Here is a 21,252-nt window from a genome sequence, read left to right on the forward strand (position 1 = left end):
AAAGGAGGGCCCATTTAAAATGGGAACAATTCTCATGCCTACCTATCACGTTCTGTCTTTCACTGACACAAGTTCTTCTTTTTGTTCAGAAGCATTTTTACTAGACACCCAAAACTGCAGACAACAGTGCAGGCAGGATCTTAGCTCTGGAGAAGGGCCAGCAGAGTTCAAAGCCTCTGGTTGGAAACCAAAGCAATGCTGACAAGCATTGAGGCAAAATTTATGAAGTCCTGATTGCTGTAAGTGTGTGTTTGGAATATAAAAAAGTAACAATTATGCCACCCACCCTGCTTTTTCTTTTCTTACATGTGGAGCTTTGGGCTAGTGTGTTGAAACATAAAACCATCTAAGCACTTTTTAGATAGGATTTATAGCATTCCCAGACTGACATTTAGTATCATGGCTTGCAGTTGAGCATACTATTCAACAAACCACCTGCCTCTATAAAATGTCACTATTTGTGCTCACTCTTGGTTTATGGATAACTCAAAGGAACTTGTTCCAGTTCCTGACTGTTTGCAGGGAGGTTTCATGGCACATAGTGCTGAAAAAGACAATTTGTAGAAAATAAAGGTTAAGGTCCTGGATTATTTATTTTGTTTGGAAGCAGTAGAAAGGGTTATGTGAAATCTGCCTTCCAGTACAGATGCAGGACTGCCCACAGCATAAACCGGTGCTCGCTTGTGCAACCAGCAAACAACCATGTGAGAAACACAGAGAATGAACCACTCACAATGAAGAGCCATTTGGTGGGTGGCAGGTGGCCTTCAGTTTTCACACCCAGAGATTCCTGAGCCTTTCGCAAAGCACCAAAGCTGACCAAAGGGGCGCTATCTGACTTGTAGGGATTCGTCTTTGATGCAAGTACTGCAGAAATGTAGTCATCCAGCCACATCCACGGTGGCAGGAAGAGAAATGTCAGATGCAGGGAGGCAGAGGCATGTCAGGACTGCCATGTGCCAGAGTGTTCAGTCTGCACTGTAGGCCACACCACAGTGTAGTCCCAGAAACTGCATCTCTGACTGCCTCCACGGTCATCAGGAGAAATGAAGATGCATTTGGAGGGAAAACTGCCCAAGAGCAGCTGCAGCAGCAATGGCTCCAGCACACTTGATTCTGGCTATACGCTCAAGCAGATGTATTAGAATCACAGAATAATTTAGACCGGAAGGACGTCTGCAGGTCATTTAGTCCAATGTCCTGCTCAAAGCAAGGCTAACTAGATTAGATAGGTCAGAACCTTGCCCTTTTCTATTAGGATGAAATACTCACTGCCACAGCTGCTCTGTTGCCTCTTTAATCACAGAGACATATTACCCTAGATGTGTGCCCCAAAACCAGAATCTTTGCTACACAGGCTTAGAGTGGGGATCCCATCAGGCAGCAGAAGCCATCAAATATGTTTACTGCAAAGCTTTATGTCACAGAGGAGCATAAAGAGCACTCCATCAAACTCTCACCTCTTTGCTAATGCAAAACTGGCAATTTCCTGTCTCACAGAGAAGAAAAGCATATACAATGTTTCCCTGAGGTCTGTTCACATCAGAGACCAGGGAAACTAGGAGTCTCCAAATGTCTCCGAAAAAAAGAGTGGCATGTTGAGATAGTTCACTGAGAGATTGGGATGTTCCATGTCTCTCTCAAATGTCCATGTGAATAATCAGGTCAGAAAACTAGTATTTTATAACAGGGACATAACAGACATTGCTCTGCTTTAATGAAGTGTTCTTCCACTTGACAGAACATTCTGGCCTGACAGAATAATTCCCTACCTGGATTTAAACCTTTTGGTGTCTGAAGGTATCTGGTATCTTTCTGCAACTACTGTCAATTAAGCTTCAAATACTGCAAAGAAGAAGGAATCTAAGCCTACACCTGTCATCCCATGCAATCAAACCTAACTAAAAATTTAACCTTCCAGGAATGACAAATTAACAGATTGATGACATACAGAATGAAAATAATCTTGATGGCAGTGAGCTCTCTGCCTGCTCTGATCTTCCTAAAAACGCTCACTATTAAAAAAAAAAATAAAAGTTACATGTACGTCATTCTTAAAGGTTGAAAAATCTGATCTCTGGCATCTAACCGGAAACACTTTTGTGTTTTGTTGCAGAAGCTTTATAAATGCAGGCAAGGATAGAGTGATGGAACATCAATTGCAGAAATGAGTTCTTGCTTGGCACAGGCAAGACGAGCAGTCTCCTTTGTACAGGGCCAAATGCAAGATAGAGGTAGTAGCAGGAGGGAGAAGTATCCTAGACTGCTAACAAAGGCTTTTCAGAAAACTGCCAAAAGGGATGCTGGATTGAGGTTACAGCATCAGAAATCATGTGTACACAGATCTACAATTGTCTCTTCTCAAATACTCCTTCCTTGGATGCTCAATTGGCCTAAGGAATGAAGACAAGTTTTTCTTCCCTGAGCCTGACTGGCATACGTACTCTATTAGAAGGAACTCATGAACTTGCCAACAAAGTGAAAAATAAATCTATCTTTATTCTAAAAAAGTTAACTCTTTAAATGTTAGCCAGCCACAGAATGGTACAGCAACCAAACCACAGGATAAGAAGTACGCAACAGAATCTATAGACATGCCTTTGGCTATCAACTTTCCCAAGGAATGCTGGACTTGAAGCTGCTCTGCAACTTCATTAGAGAGATTGCAACAATTTAAATAATTAGAGTTTTCAAAAAGCATTTAGTACTACAGAACTCCAAACCACAACTTGATGCAAGTTAGATAAGAAATGAGAGAGACTCTTTCTTTCAATGTCACCCCGACTGTCTCTCTTCCTGTCTTCTGACTCCTTTAGCAAATCAAGCACACAGTAAAAAAATGGTTCAAGCCAGTGAGTGGCATCCAGTATTGTATGCTGGATGTGTCATTGATAGTTTGAATATATATGATATTTTTGGCTACTGTAAGCAGTTCTTGGCAATCAAGTATTGTAATCAAGAGTATACAGAAGCTCAGCTATATCAGTTCAGTCAGGATTTTAAGGATTCAGGTCTTGCAACTCTGTCAGTTAATGTGCTGGGATGGTATGAGCATAGTTCCTTCCTGCTTTGTTGTAGAATGGCCATTTTCAGAGAAATGATCTTCTTGAGAACTCCCCACTGTGCTCAGCTTAGTGGATAGTGATTTCAGTAATAGCAGCTTTCTGCAAGGAAATATGAAAGGTAGTCCTGGTTGTAGATTTTCAGAGCTACCTGCCACGGTGAAAACGCCTGGGTTCCAATGGGCCACAAAGCCATGCTATTTGAGAAATTACACAAAAAAAGATTACAGAGCAGCCAATCTTTTTAAGAGCAAGCAGGAAGCCTATAGAAAAACCTGTGATTCCTGCCCAGCCGAAGGAGCCTGTCAACGAGCAGAAGCAGGAGGGGAAGCCAGACCCCCTGCTCTGCATTTTCACCCGGATTTGCAGCCCAGTGGCGGTCAGCACTACGGACAGCGGTCAGCACCGCGGACAGCGGCACGGCCGCCCGCGCGCTGCCCACGCGTGCCCTGGCGCCCACGGAGCGGTCCGCCCCTTGGGCAGCAGCTCTCCCTCCCGCCCCACCGCACAGCTGGCACGGTGGATGGAACACTGACAGAGCACCGAGGTCATGTGTCTCAGAGAAGTGCCCCCCACACACATCCTTTCCAGAAGAAGCTGTGGGGGTAACACCGAGATCATAGAATCATAGAATGGTTTGGGTTAGAAGGGACCTTAAAGATCATCCAGTTCCAACCCCGCTGCCATGGGCAGGGACACCTCTCGCTAGATCGGGCTGCTCAAGGTCCCATCCAGCCTGACCTTGAACACTTCCGGGAGGGGGCAGCCACAACTTCCCTAGGCAACATGTGCCAGTGCCCTACCACCCTCATTGCGAAGAATTTCTTCCTAATGTCTAATCTAAATATTCCCCCTTCCAATTCAAAGCCATTCCCCCTCACTCTATCACCACATGCCCTTGTAAAAAATCCCTCCACAGCTTTCTCCCCAGCCACCTTCAGGTACTGGAAGGCCGCTATAACGTTTCTCCAGAGACTTCTCTTCTCCAGGCTAAACAATCCGAACTTCCCCAGCTTGTCCTCACAGCAGAGGTGCTCCAGCCCTCTGATCATCTTTGTGCCCTTCCTCTGGACACGATGAAAAGAAACCACTGGAGGAACTATTGAAGACAAGTGTTTCATGGCACAGCTGTACCTGAACATGGCAGGCTTTGGCACTGTGTTAGCGACCTGGTACCAGTTCAAAATGTTTCCCCCACAAATTACAGTAGGAATCTAGAAGAGAGTTATAAATATATTTTAAATTGTTTTGAAGGAGAAAACATGGGTTCTGTAACTGTATTAATGGGTCTGTATCTTTTCTCTAAATTTGACCATCCTCCCCCCTCTTCTTCATTGCCACTTTTTTTATCCTGGTCTCTTCTGCCTGGTTTTCCAGTACATTTGCACCCCTCATTGATGGATCATTGCAAAGAACCAAAAGCTTGATGGCAAAGCTTGGGACTGGAAGTCAGAGTTATGCTGGCTGCATATCTCTATATCGGGCTAAGCAAGTACTTTCAAGGTTAGGAATGCGCCCCTGATTTCCCCTGCTGTAACACAAAGTAAATGACTGCAGGTGCCTTCCTTAGCCTTCAAGAGTCACTATTTCTCTGCCTACCTTTTTCTCCTCCACCAATATGCTTTGTTCTTAACCTCTTCCAAGATGACATGCAGGTCACAACCCACATCCTTGAAATTTCCAGAGATCTTTCCATTCATCTGGTTCTACCATGCTTAGATCCTTCATCAGAGAGATGCTCTTTCTTGTCTTGTGAATAATGAGCCACCTGCTTCTCTCAGCAAGAAGAACCTATCAAACACCTGCTGACACTTTGCAATTCAAGCAGACACTAATCTCTCATGTAGGTTCTCCTTTTATAACTCTCCCTCACACACAACTCAATAGTTTATGCTATAGAGCTCATACTTTCCATACCCCTTCCTCCCACAAAGCTCTATAGTTCTCGCTTCAGCTTTTGGACTGCCCTGAGGAAGTGGCATACTCTTTCAATTAAAGCCAACACTACTTCAAGCAAGCTGTAGTTTCCGGGGTTAGAAACTGCGTGCTAGTGGGACTCATGCCTAATGCTTATTGCTCTTTCTGCTCATTTCCTTTCAAATGCAAAGTCCAATTACTCTCTGTCTGAAGCTAAGCCACTTCATTCAAGATTACTGCTGTTATCAAAATTTGAACAAGTCAAACATCTGCCCTCCTAATCATCTCTTCACACATAGCCCAGCTAAGTTACTTCACCACCACTAACCTTGAAAGCCCCTTGCCTAAGAAAGAGCAGCAAGACTGCCTGGATAAAATCCTGAGCAACCTTGTCTAACCTCTAAGCTGACCCTGCCTGGGGCAGCAGGTTGACCAGAAAACTCCTAAGCTCCCTTCCAACCTAAACTATTCAGTGGTTCTAAGTTTTAAAGCAGAGACACTAATAGAACTTGATAGAAAAAATAGCTCTATAATATAGACCCCGCCATAGGTTATGCGTTTCCCTTCTTTAGGGTTTTCTCCTGATTCTAAAGGATAGGCTAACAGTCACCACTTGCCCAGGGGCTCCCCACATTCAGTAACTCATAATCAGAACCTTCCCTACCTTTAGGTGCTTCTGTTCAGCAGATTTCCAAGCTGTCCCAGCTGACTGCCCTTTTTTTCAAGGTCCTACAACTTTTGACATTCACTGATTACCTTTCATAGCACTCGCTGATGAACTGCTGACCTGAATGCAGCCTGACAAGTTTCCTCAATGCTGTAGTACCATTTACTTGGGTTAGAGTAAGACAAAAATTAAAGCAACAAAAATGTCACAATAGATGGTGCAATTAAGGCAACATAACACACTGTAAAAGAGAAGAAAAGCTATAGCTCAGTTCCTGGGCAAGGAGAGGCTGTAATTTACTGTAGGAAAACAAAACATATGCATCAAATTACTCCCATGTTTCAGAATCTCTCTTACGTACAAGCATCAGCAAAATTGACTATACACTTGCACACAATCAGCAAATGAGAAGTGGAGACTTTTCTTGTCTAATTACCGAGAATTATAATTCTATAATTCTCCTGAGTGTTTCTCTTTCCCTTCCAAATAAACCCAACAGGGGTGTACTCACACTAGCACAACTACCCACCCAGCCAGGTTGGTTCATTTCCCTGAGTCTCTTCATAAGAAGAGAAGGAAGCAGGCTTTGCCAGAGGGTGATTTAGAGCATCTGATGACTTTGAAGCACAACTCTGTCTGTCTCCTACAAAAGCCTAACAAGATAAGCCTCCTAACCTAAATTAGGTGCCTAAAAATCAGGCAGTGTGCTTCTTTTTTAACTTATCTCCCCATTAGCACTAGAACCTGTGTGTTGTTAAAGGTCATTTCCACAGGGGTGATTTGTCCCCCTATTTGTCTTCAATCAAAAAGAGGATAACATTAAAAAAACAGTAGGAAAATGAGGTTGTACAAAATCATATTGTGAGACAGAAACTGCTCAAGACAGGATGAAATGCTTTAATATGGCTTTGGAAATTCATTAGATTATGAACTATTAGTGTCCCATTTAGGCAATCTCCTGCAGCAGAATAAATCTTGGATTCGGGCATCCCATAACACAAGTGACCTGGGATCAAAGCCACAAAGGTGGCAACAAAATCAATTAGCACATTTGCCATTAAGTTTAAATAGCTGGTCCTTTTTTTTTTTTTTTCCTGCAGCAATACTACCATAATGTAAAATCTGGAGTTAAAAGTCAGCTACAACTTCATGCCCATATGAAAAGTAAAAGAAAATTAAATCTTTTTTCTTCCTAGAATCAGGAACAGAGCAAGAATATGGAGCTATAAACGGAGTATTTACAGTTTATAAACAAGGCAATACTCTGATTTTCTTGTCATAGTTAAGCTCAGATTTGTTTGCCTCCTGTTTGCTGGATCTCTCCCAACCTCCTGCTACAGTTACAGAATTTCATTCAACCAGGATCTGGGCCCTGATTCAGTAACTGGGCCCTGAAATGCTACAAGAAACTGGTCCAAATCTATTTGAAAGCATTTTACACAATAATGTATCTAAAGAAAGAAACAAAATAGTAAGAGGATCTTGTGATTAATAATCCATGCTTTGTGGGAGTCTCTATTGACAGAAATGTGGCATCACTTCATGGTTCTTCCTAATTCAGCAGGTGATTACAGCCACAAACCCCAAGGAGTTGCACATGTGAGAGGAAGACAGAGGAATCCCAAATCATGATTAAGTGAGAAAATTTCTATGTTTACAAAAAGCTGAAGATCTAAGGCAAGATCTTTATCCTAAAGCTATAGAACAGACTGAAAAGCGAGAGGGTAACAAAGCCTAATCAGAGCAGACAAATACAAGCATTCTCCCCCTCCCTTCTGTGACAGGCAACCACGCATGATGTGCAACCACAAACAGCTGCTATTTCAGCCACATAGTGGCAGTCGGTTTTCAGTATGTGTATTTTATTAGAAGAATATCAATCACTAAGTAATAGAAAATCCCATTAAACACTCAAATGCGCGTTCAGAACAATTAGGAAGCCTGGTGAAGTGTGAGCCAACCCATGATTAAAGAACCCAAAGTTTTGCTCCTCACACCAGGTTCAGAGACTGGTATTTATTTCTTGGTTCTTCCTATTCCTTCCCTCGTTATCCCCTGTGTGAGGAAAACACCACCTGTGCCTCCAATCCCTTAACCATATGTCCCAAGGTCCCGAAGACCCTTTTAATTGCCCTCAGATTTCCCATTTGGATTTCGTTACTGCCTACTTGGAAAATCAATAGGGGATATTAATCCGTGGGCCTGACCAGAATTGGAAGTTTTCTTCCTACATCTCTAACCAAGGCCCTAGGTAGGCAGCAGACTTCTCTATGTAATTGGTCTGGTCTGCAGACTGGGCCTTCTGTTCCCCTTCAAAAGGCAGTCCCCTATGACAATAATGCATCTTTTCTTCCTAACAGAGGCCATTTTGATGGATGTCTTAACCTAGGGAACATTTCTACGCTGTGAGACCCATCAAACTCATGGAGGTTTGGTTCCCCTTGCAGAGCTTCATATCTTTTGTGCAAAGGAACCTGGGAGGCTCAGGTTGGCAGAGGGAAGACATGCCTGCTTCGCCAGGAAGGAACCTGATGCTATTCCTCTCCATCTCCTTAATACCTCTCCTCAGCTGAACAGAGAGAAGATGGGAGGTCCTCTGTCATACAAGGCATGACTGCCTATTGGGTCTGACACAGGGAGCATAAGAGTTATTCCAGTGGTCAATCTCTCTCACACTCCCTGATGGTCCTCAGCCTGCTCACCCCCTCCCCAAGTCCTGTCATCAAGTGGAGGAGTTCTTCCACCTGAGCATTAACTCCCACAAGTAAATTCCCCACTGGTGTCCAATACCAGTGCAAGAGGGGGACTCCCCCTGCAGCCCGGCATCTGAGTGGCAGCATGCATCCACTGGGGCTCTATCTGGGAAGCTCCACCAGTCACGGCTGGTGCCGAGCTTGGAGCAGCCTTAATTTTCTGCTGAGTGGCCATCATGGTTCTCTGGTCCTTCTGGCCGAGCCCCAGCACCCTCATTGTTCACTCTTCCTGCGTGAACTGCCCATGCAGACTGCTGTGCTCTGCTTTTCTGACACGCCCCGCACCTGTTTGCTCACTCCTGGTTGCAGCGCTCTGGTCGCTGGAATTTCCTGGGGGCTGTTTTAAATCTCCCATGGCTGCTTCCAGGACTGCCCTCCCCCACCGGCCGCCTCTTCCAGGAGTCAGGAGCCACCTGCCCCCCCTCCCTGCTCCCTCCTGGGTTTCCTGGGCTTCCCCTGCTCAGGCAACCACCTTTTCACCTCAGTCTCGGACAGGTTGGGGTTTTTTTCCCTGACAATGATACAAACAGATCCTGTCAGTCTTTCTTCAAAACAACAATACAAATTGAGTTAATCATGCTGTTTAACCTAACAGAGTTGATTCCTGTTTGATAGACTTCAACAACTATAATCCTCATTGTACTGAGGAACTTGAGTCCATGTATGTGTTTAAACTCGCTTCATGCCAACACATTTCTAAGTGTACATAGAAACAGATGGTAAGAGCTGGTTCTGTCCAGTGCACGTTCAGATGCACTGCGGTGCTCCCTGATTACTCCTGTTGTGGTTTTGTTTAACCTCCTGCACCCTCCAGCAAGATACTTTTGGCAGGAGAAGAACATAACAGTGGTTATGCTTTCTCCATACAGATGTAGCTCTTCCAGAGCATAGACTCAACTGCTACCAAAGTCCGAGTGTCAGCCCCACAGCTGTGGTCAAATCCCTACTCAAAGTGGCAGCCATTTGGTTCCATTATTGCACTTTTCACAACCTGTCAAGGCAGTCACGTACAAGACAAGATATGCTGCACTAAAAAGGACAGTATGGATTATTTATATTTAACAGACTAGGGAGACTCTGAAGTTGCAGTTGCGTACTCTGCTTTACAAGGTGCTGAAAGATAGAAGGCAAATATTGTTAATAATAAAGAAAACATCCATTAATCATATACTGACATGACCTTTTCAGACACTCTTTTTATGTTACTTTGAATCTCATTTATATGGCTATGGAGTTTTCCTGATGTGCACACAAATCCACATAACCTGAGCTCTAACAGAAAAACTATAAATTCAGCAGGAAACTGCATGGGATTGGTTGAAATTCCACTGATTTCATCAGACAGGTAATTAAATTATTTAAATTATTCATTTCACATACCTGATACAAAGAGAAAGCAAACACTCATCATCATGCACCCTTGCTGGAGTCCAACCAAAAGAAATTACTATTTTAAGAGACTGGAGTTAGAATTCAGCTTCAGAAAAGATCAACACTGTCAGAGTGCAGAAGCAGGCATAGGAGCCATCTATTTACTTTAGTAAAAAATACACTCTTCAGAGCCTGTTAAAAGTGGCAATCACAACCTAGAATTTCAAAACTGATCCAGCATGTTAAATACCTGTAGAGAGGCTATAAGCTTCCCTAAACCCTGACACACAGTATAAATGATACCACAAGTCACCCGAAGTTCTTCTCCCACGCACCAGGTTCACTTCAAAGCCTTGAGAGAACTTAGAAATCAGGATGTCACTCATCAGCTAGCACAGAACCACTTTCCTCCAGGAGAGCTCGTGATACCAAGCAACTCACGCTAGATACACTTCAATAATGTCGCGGCTAGACAGATTAAAATTGCAGCTCAATAGAGGAACTCATTGTTACTAAGCAATTTCATAAATTAAGTATGTTCTGGCAGAGCTTTTCGAAGGTATTAGCAGTGATCCAAATATTAGGACCTAGCAAATTTCTTGGGAAAAATCCTGGCTTTGTTTGAGCCAATGGCAAAACTCCCGGGCAGCGCTACAGAGCCAGAATTTTAATTTCTGATGCCAGCTGCACCACACTGCTATGGCTTTGGGCAAACAACATTGACTCAACCTCCCCAGTTACAAAAATGGGCCACTAACTGCTGCTCTTGTAGATAATGTGGAGGATTCACAGAATTGCCCTGTACAGAAAAGAGCAAGCATTATCAAACAGCACAATTCGGCAAACTGGCTACTGCAGCAACTCACCATCAGGGAAATACTCCACTGTTAAAAACATCAGGCTTGCAGTTTCAGCAGGATTAATCTCTTGTCCTGTGGAGGCTTGGTAAAAATATCCTCTATATGAATTCCATGCACAGAAGATTGGCCCAGGCTCTGGTGCAATCCTTTCACCCAGGGCTGCAAGATGATTACCTTCAGTATTTTCATATTTTGAGAAATGTATTTGGATGATACATGAAATGATTTTATCTACATCAAATGTCAGTTATGTTCTTTTGCAGGCAAAGCATGCCTTCACAAATCTGAGAGTAACAAACACACACTGCTACACAAATGCATGTATTAACTCTGGATAACACACACATTTGTTTAAAATTAATTCTGGGGTGTTCTTGCAACTAAGTTTTATGGCTGTATGAAAAGAGGTTATGAGATTGGGCTCCCTGGTAGGTGGTATGTTACATTTTTTTAAGAAATATTATTCCTCCCATATAAATGCACAACAGATGTAACATTCGACCTAAGCAATAAGATTTATTACTATTTTTAAAGCAAATTCAGCACAGCTTAAGAGAACACTGTACAGAATTCTTTAAGCTAGAAAGAGGTTCTTCTTGTCATCAATGCATATTTTGCATTTGTCAATTCTTGCCCTCAAAGCCAACCCACAATTTAGTATTTTAGGCTTCTTACAAAGGTGATGATCCTGCAATTCAATCTGCTAATGTAGCACATACTGGTTTCCTTCTCAGCACTGCAAGCATAGGCTCGTATCTTTGCTTTTAATATCAAAAGAGATCTGCATGGCCTCTTTAGTCTCCTTTTGAGCATAAAAACATTTCAGGTGATTTACATTAAGCATACTACTGACAGCACATGCAATCAAAAGCAAGTTTCACACATTGTTTGGCAAAGAAAAAAAACACATTATAGCTGTGATCAAAGACCAGAGTCAAACTTATATTGTCTTATATTAATTTCTTTACCTCATGCACTTTTGTATAAAAATTTATTGTTTCATATTTTCTTCAGACGCCATAGCTCTTCTGTTTTCTAAAAATAACCTACTTATGCATAGTCTTCTCTTTTCAAAGCACTGTTCTTCCTTTTGTTAAGTTCATTTCCAAGATCTCTGTGCGTTTAAAATAGTGAAAGAGGGGTATGTGCAACTTTACTAAGAAACATGTTGAAAATATTTTAAAATAAGGAACAACCCTTGGATAAACACCATCAATTGTAAACAGTCCTGTGAAAAATCAATAGGCTTCCATGTCATGCAGCAATTTTGTATTTTGCATAAGGGCAATAAACCTGAAAATTAAAACATACCTGAACATAATAATAAAATTTCATTTCAAGAAAACACTCATTTTTGTTGCTTGACAGCTTCAATTATCAAGTATTCTTTTCAATTTTTGCATTTCACTTCATCTAATATAATCCTGGATGGCCCAACAGGCAGCCCATGACCACAGTTATCCATTCATCCCGGGTGAATCCTGGAGCTGACACTGTTCCATTCACGTTAGAGAAATCAATGCATCTGAAAGTTCATCTCCTACCCCACCATGCACATAGCCAAGTACTTGAAACGTGAATCTCTACACAGCCTCAAAAGACAATCCTAACATTAATATACCACTTTCACCTAATTTTTCCAATACAGACAACTACCAGTGTGCAATGAAAATTGCTTTCTGATCCCAAGTTCAAAATATTGAACCAAATTTGGGGCTGCTCAATAAATCAAGCACATTCTCTTCCTGGAGAAAGGCACAGGAAAAAGTTCTTGGACACTCCACTAGAAGATCCAGGTAAAATCAGAAACACTGCAGATCTCTGATCATCTCAAACACAGTTCAAATTAAATGAATGTTTTCCCAATTCATCACAATTACGTATGCCTGCAGATTCTCTTTGAACTGCTGTCCCTAAGACACTTTAGTTGGGGAGCAGTTCATCAGTTATCTCCCTACACATGGAACACTTTAGGTAGCCCTTTAGTAGGAGGTATGCCAACAGTCTTTAGAAAGGCTGTAATCCCACTGAGTATCTCCCATTGGTCATTGCACATCAGTCAGGACAAGAGGTTCCCAGACTTTTTAAAGGAATGCATCTGTTCTCTGCTTGAGAAAAATCACACTCAATCTTTACCTCTCATTAACTCTATCAGATTTAGGGTATTGATATCCATACAAATATGGATATCACATATTCTATTTTGAAAGTATTGAAGTGCATTTACAGTGAATATTGGGACTAGATCCACAGGCTGGGCAAGTTAGTTCTACCTGTCTAGTGCACAAGCACTAGTTTAGCTCTTTTTTGTTTTACACTGCTTTTGTTTGGTTGTTTCTACAAAAGTAATAGCAGTGGGAGAGGTGTCAAAAGCAAGCAACTTGGCTTATTCATATAGTCTCGCTTTCTGGTACCTGGAATAGGGTCCATCTCTACTATATTCTATCTGTCTGGAGTAAGATTTGACATCCAAACAGAAGAGAGTACTATTGTCACTCATAACATCAAGAAGTTATTAGCCATACCTGCTGTATGCTTTGCAGTGAGAGGGAAACTTGATTCCCTGTCCACCTGCAAAGATACAGTCTCTTGTACTTGAAGAATGTCCTCAATCAGAGGCAAGGATTCTTGAGGAACTGACCACTGGAGTGTCAAACATTATCAAGAGACTGACTAGGGCATCCCTCAGAACTGGGACTTGGTACTCCATTAGGTGGCTCATTTTTTGCCTATCCTTTGAGCAAATTTCAGTACAAGGTATGGGGATTTCAAAGCTCCTATATTAAGATGTAAATTACAGAAAGGCTCCTCTCAAACTGCAGGCATACTTGAGGGGTTTTTGTAGTTCTGTATGATCTGCATATATCAAACACAAGACTGTTCTGTGGATACAAATGCAACAGATAGGCTGCACTGCCTCAAAATCAAGATGATTTTAAAAGCATTTGTTTAAGATTTACCTTTTCAGATATTTTGAATATCTCCTGAAATATCTGATAAAGCAGTGACTGACAAAGGGAAGGAAAAGAGGGGAGAAAAAAGGCTGAAAAGTTTAGGAAACTAAAGACAGCTAATTACAGAATCACAGAATTATAGAATGGTTTGGGTTGGAAGGGACCATAAAGATCATCCAGTTCCAATCCCCCTGCCATCAGGTTGATATAAGCCTCATCCAACCTAAATCATTCATGGCATCTATAATTCCTTTGGCTCACAAAAGAATCAGGACACTCTTACTTAACAGCAAGAAAAAAAAATATATAAAATCCTGTACCATCACACCCTCTCTCCTAGAATCATAGAATGATCTGAGTTGGAAGGGACCCACAAGGATCATATAGTCCAACTCCTATTCCTGCATAGGTCAACCCCAAAATTCACACCATGTGTCTGAGGGTGTTGTTCAAATGCTTCTGGAATACTGTCAGGCTTGGCGCCATGGAAGCCTGTTCCAGTACTCCATAAGCCTCTGTGTGAAGAATCTTTTCCTAATATCCAACCTAAACCTCCCCTGGCACACCTTCCTGCCATTTCGCCAGGTCCTATTGTTGGTCACCAGAGAGAAGAGATCAGCGCCTGCTCCTCCTCCTTCCCTCGTTAAGAAGTGGGAAACTCTGATGGGGTCTCCCCTCAGTCTCTTCTTCACCAGCCTGAACAGACCAAGTGACTTTAGCTGCTTCTCATGAGACTTCCTCTCTAAACCCTTCACCAACTTTGTTGCCCTCCTCTGGACACTCTCCAGTAGTTTCATATTCTTTTTATCCTCGACTGGCTGCAATGCCATGCTTGATGCACCCTAGGACATGGTTGGCTCTCAGCTGCCTGGGCACACGGTTGGCTCATGTTCAACTTGCTGTCAACTAGAACCCACAGATTCCTTTCCACAGGGCTCTCTCCAGCCTTCTCTGCAATGTACGATGGAATCCAGAGACAAACTGCCCGGACTTTACAGGCCAAAGGCATGTCATAATGCAGTTCATTCCCTGTTTTCCTGACACCCCACAGGCAGCCTTTCCCTCTAAAGCAAAGAATCTCACAGTATCATTTTGTGTAGCATTCTTTACATATTTTGACTTACACTCCCAAAGTACATTTATTTCAATCAGACTGTGCACATGTGCCTTTTTTGGGTTTGTTGGGTTTGGGGAGGTGTGTGTGCCTGTTATCTTTTTCTTCACCTTGATATTCTGCACTCTTTCTGAAGCTGGCTATTTTGATTAAAGATTTGGCTTTGTCTGAAAACAAACCAAGTACTTCCACATTGAAAGAGAGAGGGAGCAAAAAGAAGCAGTCAAAACATTTGGTGATTCTTAGTTTCCTTTTAAGAGTGACAAAACAGCATATGCACTTCAATACCCAAGATCTCTGGCTACTATGGTAAAGGACAATAAAAAATGTTTCTATAAATACATTAACAGGAAAAGGAGGGATAAGGGGACTCTTCAGCCCTTATTAGATGCGAGGTGCAGGAGAACATTCTGACAAAGGACAAGGAAAAGGCTAAGGTACCTAATGCCTTCAGTTTTTAATAGTAAGACCAGTTGTTCTCTGGGTAGCCAGATTCCTGAGCTGGAAGACAGGGATAGGGAACCGAATGGAACCCCCATAATCCATGAGGAAATAGTTAGTGACCTGATACACCACTTAAACACACACAAGTCTATGGGGCCAGATGAGATCCACCTGAGGGTACCAAAGAAACTGGCAGATGCGCTCACCAAGCCACTTTCCATAATTTATCAGCAGCCCTGGCTAACTGGAAATTCCCAGTTGACTGAAGGTGAGCAAATGTGATGCCCACCTACAAGAAAGGCTGGAAGTAAGGTCCAGGAAACTACAGACCTGTCAGTCTGACCTCAGTGCTGAGGAAGGTTATGGAGTGGTTCATCTTGACGGCTGTCACACAGCATATACGGGACAGCCAGTGAACAGGCCCAGTCATCAGGGATGTCAGGAAAGGCAGGTCCTGCTCAGCTAACCCAATCTTCTTCTATGACAAGGTGACCGGCTTAGTAGATGAAGGAAAGCCTGTGGATGTTGTCTACCTAAAATTTAGTAAGGTATTTGACACTGTTTCCCACAGCATTCTCATGGAAAAAATGGCTGCTCATGGCTTGGACAGGCATACTCTTCACTAAGTAAAACACTGCCTGGATGGCCAGGCCCAAAGAGTTGCAATGAATGGAGTTAAACCCAGTTGGCAGCCGGTCACAAGTGGTGTTTCCCAGGGCTCAGTGCTGGGGCCAGTTCTGTTTCATGTCTTTATCAATCACCTGGATGAAGGGATCAGGTGTACACACAGTAAATTTGCAGATGACATCAAGTTGTGTGGGAGTGCTGATCTGCTTGAGGGCAGGAAAGTGCTACAGAAGAATCTGGACATGTTGGATTGATGGGACGAGCCAATTGTACAAGATTCAACAAGGCTAAGTGTTGAGTCCTACACTTGGGTCACAACAACCCCATGCAACACCACAGGCAGTGTGCCCAAGTAGCCAAGAAAGCCAGCAGCATCTTGGCTTGTACCAAAAATGGTGTGGCTAGCAGAAGTAGGAAAGTTATTGACCCCCCTGTACTCAGCGCTGGTGAGGCAGCACCTTGAATACTGTGTTCAGTTTTGGGCCCCTCACTACATTGTGCTGCTGGAGCACGTCCAGAGAAGGGCAACCAAGCTGGTGAAGGGGCTGGAGCACAAGTCTTACGAGGAGCAGCTGACAGAACTGGGGTTGTTTAGTCTGGAGAAAAGGAGGCTGAAGGGAGACCTTATTCCTCTCCACAGCTACCTGAAAGGAGGATGTAACAAGGTGGGTGTTGGTATCTTCTCCCAAGTAACAAGTGATAGGACAAGAGGAAATGGCCTCAAGTCGCTCCAGAGGAGGTTTAGACTGGATATTAGGAAAAACATCTTCACTGAAAGGTTGTAAAGCACTGGAACAGGCTGCACAGGGAAGTGGTTGAGTCACCATCCCTGGAAGTACCTAAAAGACAGATAGATGCGCTGCTCAGGGACATGGTTTAGCGATAAACCTCTCAATGATAAGTCTACAGTTGGACTTTATGATCTCAAATGTCTTTTCCAACCTAAACGATTCTGTGACCAGTTAATTTTATCTGAAAGAGCCTCTTATGTAAGTTAATATTTGCTATGACTATAACCTCATAACAATAATTTCCTATGTAAAGTCCCCATGGCACTCATGAGTGACCTTCATGCTTTGGGAACGTGGACATGAGGCAACATAGGTCACTGGTTATCAGCCTTTGTTTTATTTTACAATACATTCATGATTCTGTATTTCCAAAGGCAAATACATCATGGTTGGTTGACCGATGCTGGTATCTGATATCCCATGATTACTTTGGCTTCAAAGTGAGACAGTAATGCACATTTGTGTTACTCTCCCTTTAATGTAGTACGAAGCTGGACACAGCTCAGAAAGAAATCCCTAAAATCCATTACTATTTATGATCATGTACAAACGGATATTTATCATATTAAAAGAGAACCACATGTTAAAGTGGAGGCTAGAGCCCAATAAATCTTTCTGGATGAAATCCCCTTAAAAAAAAGGAATAAAATAATTAACATTTGCTTTTACCAGCAGAAACATTTACTCATGAATCTCCTGGGAAGGGAAGGGCATCTAACCTTTTTACATGCCATCCCCTCAGACATCTCTGACCTCCACTGCAAAACAGACAACAAAGATTCCCGACTCCATGCTGCTGATTAAACCCCTTGTAAGAAACATCTGGATGAAATTTTCTTGACAGCTGATTTGAAAAGTATACAAGAAGTAAAACTAGGGAGCAGCCATAGTTCAGCTGACTTACACAAAGATGATGCTATACAAAAGCAGATTTTTCCTTGAACACATTAACTCCTAAACACTAGCTCATGACTGTGTGTGAGCAACCTCATTAGCAGAAGAAAAATAAACCCCTCTTCTACTCTGCGTCCTAGTGTGGAGAAGGAAATGGATATTGAAAGAAACCCAACTTGACAATCTCAATTTTTTAAAATAAAATAATAAAGGGCTTAAACAGTTTACCTGCCTAACAGTTAACTTCACTTGTCAGATAAGAGAGAAGTCATCTGTATCCTTAAGTTCCAAGGAACATTTCTTAAACTTATGAAGGATTTCAAAACTTCTATGGTTTCTAAGAAACTCACCAACAAACTGGATGTAATGTCTTCCTACCATCTCAAGTCAATACACCCCCGAGGCCTAAAATAGCAAAAGTGACCTATGTTTTTCATGTTCAAAACAAAGGATTACCTGGCCTTTTGCTGCTTGAGCTTGACGTGCCTGTCCAAGCAGCTTAAAGTAATCCTCACTTTTGGAAATTCATGCTGGAATTCTCACAGATTTCCATATGTACAACACAGCAAAAAGGGGGACTTTTCACTGTTACTATTAAGTGAGTAGCAGCATTGAAAAACCTACACAAATCCGCTCAACTTTACTCTGCAGCTACTGGGGTTAAAAAAAAAGCAGTAGCAGAGAACAGCACCAGAGAGAGTCTGACACAAAGCTGCAGGAAAAAAGAAAGCAGTGAGGAACCTTCTGCTCCACAACCGCCAGGCTGAGAAAATTCAGAGGGATGGGGCAAGGAACAGGCAGAGACACTTTGGCCTTTTACAGAAGCCAAGGTGTGGAGCACTTCAGATTTTACCAGACTGAATTATAACTATACTGACATATAAAAAATGAAGGCTTCGGCACAGTACAGGGCCAGCAATCTGTAATTCACTACAGTTATTGAAAATTTGATACGGTACAGGAAGGGCTTCAACTTTCCAGATAGAGCACTGCTCTAAAGAAATACATTATCAGTATGTGCTTAAAATTGCTTGGCAAATATTTTTAAATCATAAAGAAATTAAGACATAGAGACAAAATTTGGTCTAAAAATTTTATCTCCGATCCAAACTTCACATTCTAAACCTGCAATTGTGTTAAGACCCTTCGATGTAACCAGTGTATGCTTTGCAACTCCAATAGACACCTCCCCCTACACATTTGGTCTACACCAAATAGGGAAGATGAGATAATATTCTGAATCCAGCAATGTGTATGCAACCAACGAACAATCAAAATGAGTAGTAAAAAGCAGCTGACAGGAAAACACGGAACCAAGGCTTACAGTGTATCAAGAAATGTCCTTACACTTAAAAAATTATAATGCACTCCAAAATCCATTTGTTCAGGCAATCCATGTACAACAGAAGGCACTGTTATCCATATGAATCTATCAATTCTGCACAGCAAAAACCTGAGAAGTGCAATTCAATCAGATGCAGCCTGGCCCCTCCTAGTCATTCAGGTTCCTTGAGGACAAATGTTTCCTTTCAGTCCATCAAATTATAAAACACCACAAGAATTTGTATATTACAGTAGCCGGTTAGAAAGAGCATTCTGGTGGGGTAAACACACTGCCGTTTTCCAGAAAACCTTCAGCAGCATTAAATTACCCTTCCCTATTGCTCAGAAGTCACGATGATTTCAAGCAAATGTAATGAAGAGACCCTTCCCATTGACCTTTGTAGTTGATCCTTCAGTTGCCACCAGGAGTACTTCCAGCAAAGTTAAATGCTGTGATCAGTCCTTTGTCGTCAAATGTGTAGCCACGTTGCTCTATTGTCTTAGTCTCTAGAATTCAAAGAAGGGAAAGGATATGAAAAACAGTCTAAAGAGAATGCTTTTGCCAGAAACAATACAGCTCAGTGAAGAATGCAAAGTTGTAGAAAAGCTCTGGGTTGAGTCAAAAATTCATTCCTTAAATGCAGTGACAGTAATAAATTACACTCAAGATTTTCTCTAAGTGCACAAACGCACACACCTCTACAAAGAGCTGAGAAATTGATCTCTACAGAATCGGTCTATGTTACACTATTCTGTGTGCTTTTTGATTAAATCTGAATTCATTTTCCAAGATGCAAGCTTTTTAAACATCTAAAACCTTACACCAACTCTGAAGGCAACGCTAGCAGTTAAAAAGTTACAAAACTGTTAAACATAATGATCTGTAGTAATCTTCATCAAATACCTGGCTGACAGCTAGATAATGCGTTAATTTGCTCTTCATTTCAAATGTCAGATTGTGCAAAACTAGTTTGTACCCACTTCAAACAGCAGCCCATGTCAAGGAGAAGGCAATTAATCAGAAGCAAAAGCATCCTCTCTGAATAACACGCACTTTCAGGCAAGGGGTAATATAAGCGTAATACCCTACTCACGCTTCTCAGGAAATGTTAATTAGCACAGAGATTTTTTTTCTCTCTGTTGTTACAGATTAGATGCAGTTCCAGCATCCCTGCAAGAGACAAAATGGCCCCAGAGAAGTGACTCACTGCAGCATTTTGCCGGTGTTCTGCTAATGTATAAATTTCCTGCAGCTGTTTCTTCTGATCCTCACTCAATGGTGCTGTCAGTGAATGATACCAGGCTGCATCTCGGCTCTGCACCGCTGTTAGAACAGGAACGGATGAAAAGCGATTATCAGGTTATATTGCAAGTTAATTCCAGAAGAACAAAATGAAACACACAAAATCCCTGGTTGGGTTTTAAACAGAATTTGCACTGCAAAATGGGTTCAGTATTCCTGTCACTTTTCTTAGCAGAGTCCACAATGTAACAAAGGCAATCCATTTTGGGGAACTTTATTACATTCTCTGTTTCCTGAAACAGAAAGTTACCCATGTGGCCATTATTCGTGGACGACAATGAATGAATCTTTTAATTTAAAACTCATATCAAAACTAAAAGCAACAGGATTAGTCAAACAGGAAAGCGAGAAAATAATTTCTCTATTATCACATTAACATCTAGAAAGATACACATATTTCTATCTACGAGTCCCTCTAGTGACTGAGTCCCACTTATTTAGGGCATCATTGAAAAGTTCTGAAAGAGAACATGAAGAGAATGAATCTCTGGCCGTATTTGGTACCATTTGTTTTTTGCCAGACTTATAAGCTAAAAAATCTTGGGACTAACATTAGAAAGCAAGACCACATTTTTCCAGTTTCAATAATTATTTCATTAATTATTACTTGTAACTACATGTAAAGTTTTTTTCACAGTGATAACCATATACATCTCCAAACTATTTCATCACGTTCTATCATTCTGCCAACTACCAAACACATACCTAAAAGTGCTTGAGTAAAAAACTGGTATTCATCAACACCATTTTCAAGGTCAACAGGTGTGCAAAACCCTTCAAGAGCAGTCTCTTCCAATACATTTTCATCCCAGTCATCATCATCATCATCTTCATCCTCTTCCTCTCCACCTCCGCCGCCACCACCACTTCCTCCTCCTCCTCCTCCTCCACCATGGTTCTCTTGCATCGCCTGGCTCACTTCATTTGTATCCTCCTCATCACTCAGTATCTCTTCTGTGAAAGCATTGATGTGTTTTGGAAAATAAAGTTTAAAAAGTATAAGGAAACAATGAATTATTAATGAAGAACAATTAATAAATTAATAAATCTAGGTTTTGGCTGGAAATCGGAACCTCTGTTAACACTCTTCCCCGAAAATCTTATTAGAATTGGAAAAATTGAAGCTGTTAAAATGTTTCCTACATTCAAGAGCAGTTAAACTTTTGTTTCAA

The 21,252-nt window shown here is 41.9% G+C and overlaps 1 protein-coding gene across 3 annotated transcripts in view; it reads right to left on the reverse strand.

Annotated features, from left to right (window-relative positions):
* Nucleotides 1–6,647: 6,647 nt before the first annotated feature.
* Nucleotides 6,648–21,252, reverse strand: part of IPO8 (importin 8) — a 62,987-nt gene continuing 48,382 nt past the window's right edge. Inside the window, exons 23-25 of one of the 3 annotated variants that reach the window (XM_054069745.1) lie at nt 20,786–21,034; nt 19,982–20,101; nt 6,648–19,284 (exon numbers count right to left, since the gene is read on the reverse strand). In XM_054069745.1, coding sequence (XP_053925720.1) covers nt 19,190–19,284; nt 19,982–20,101; nt 20,786–21,034 — 464 coding nt within the window. In that variant the 3' untranslated portion in view covers nt 6,648–19,189. The remainder of the gene's footprint in view (nt 19,285–19,981; nt 20,102–20,785; nt 21,035–21,252) is intronic. The other 2 variants (XM_054069736.1, XM_054069725.1) reach the window with 2 other exon arrangements.

This window comes from Cuculus canorus, chromosome 1 (assembly GCF_017976375.1).
Source record: "Cuculus canorus isolate bCucCan1 chromosome 1, bCucCan1.pri, whole genome shotgun sequence".
NCBI classification, from domain to species: Eukaryota; Metazoa; Chordata; class Aves; order Cuculiformes; family Cuculidae; genus Cuculus; species Cuculus canorus.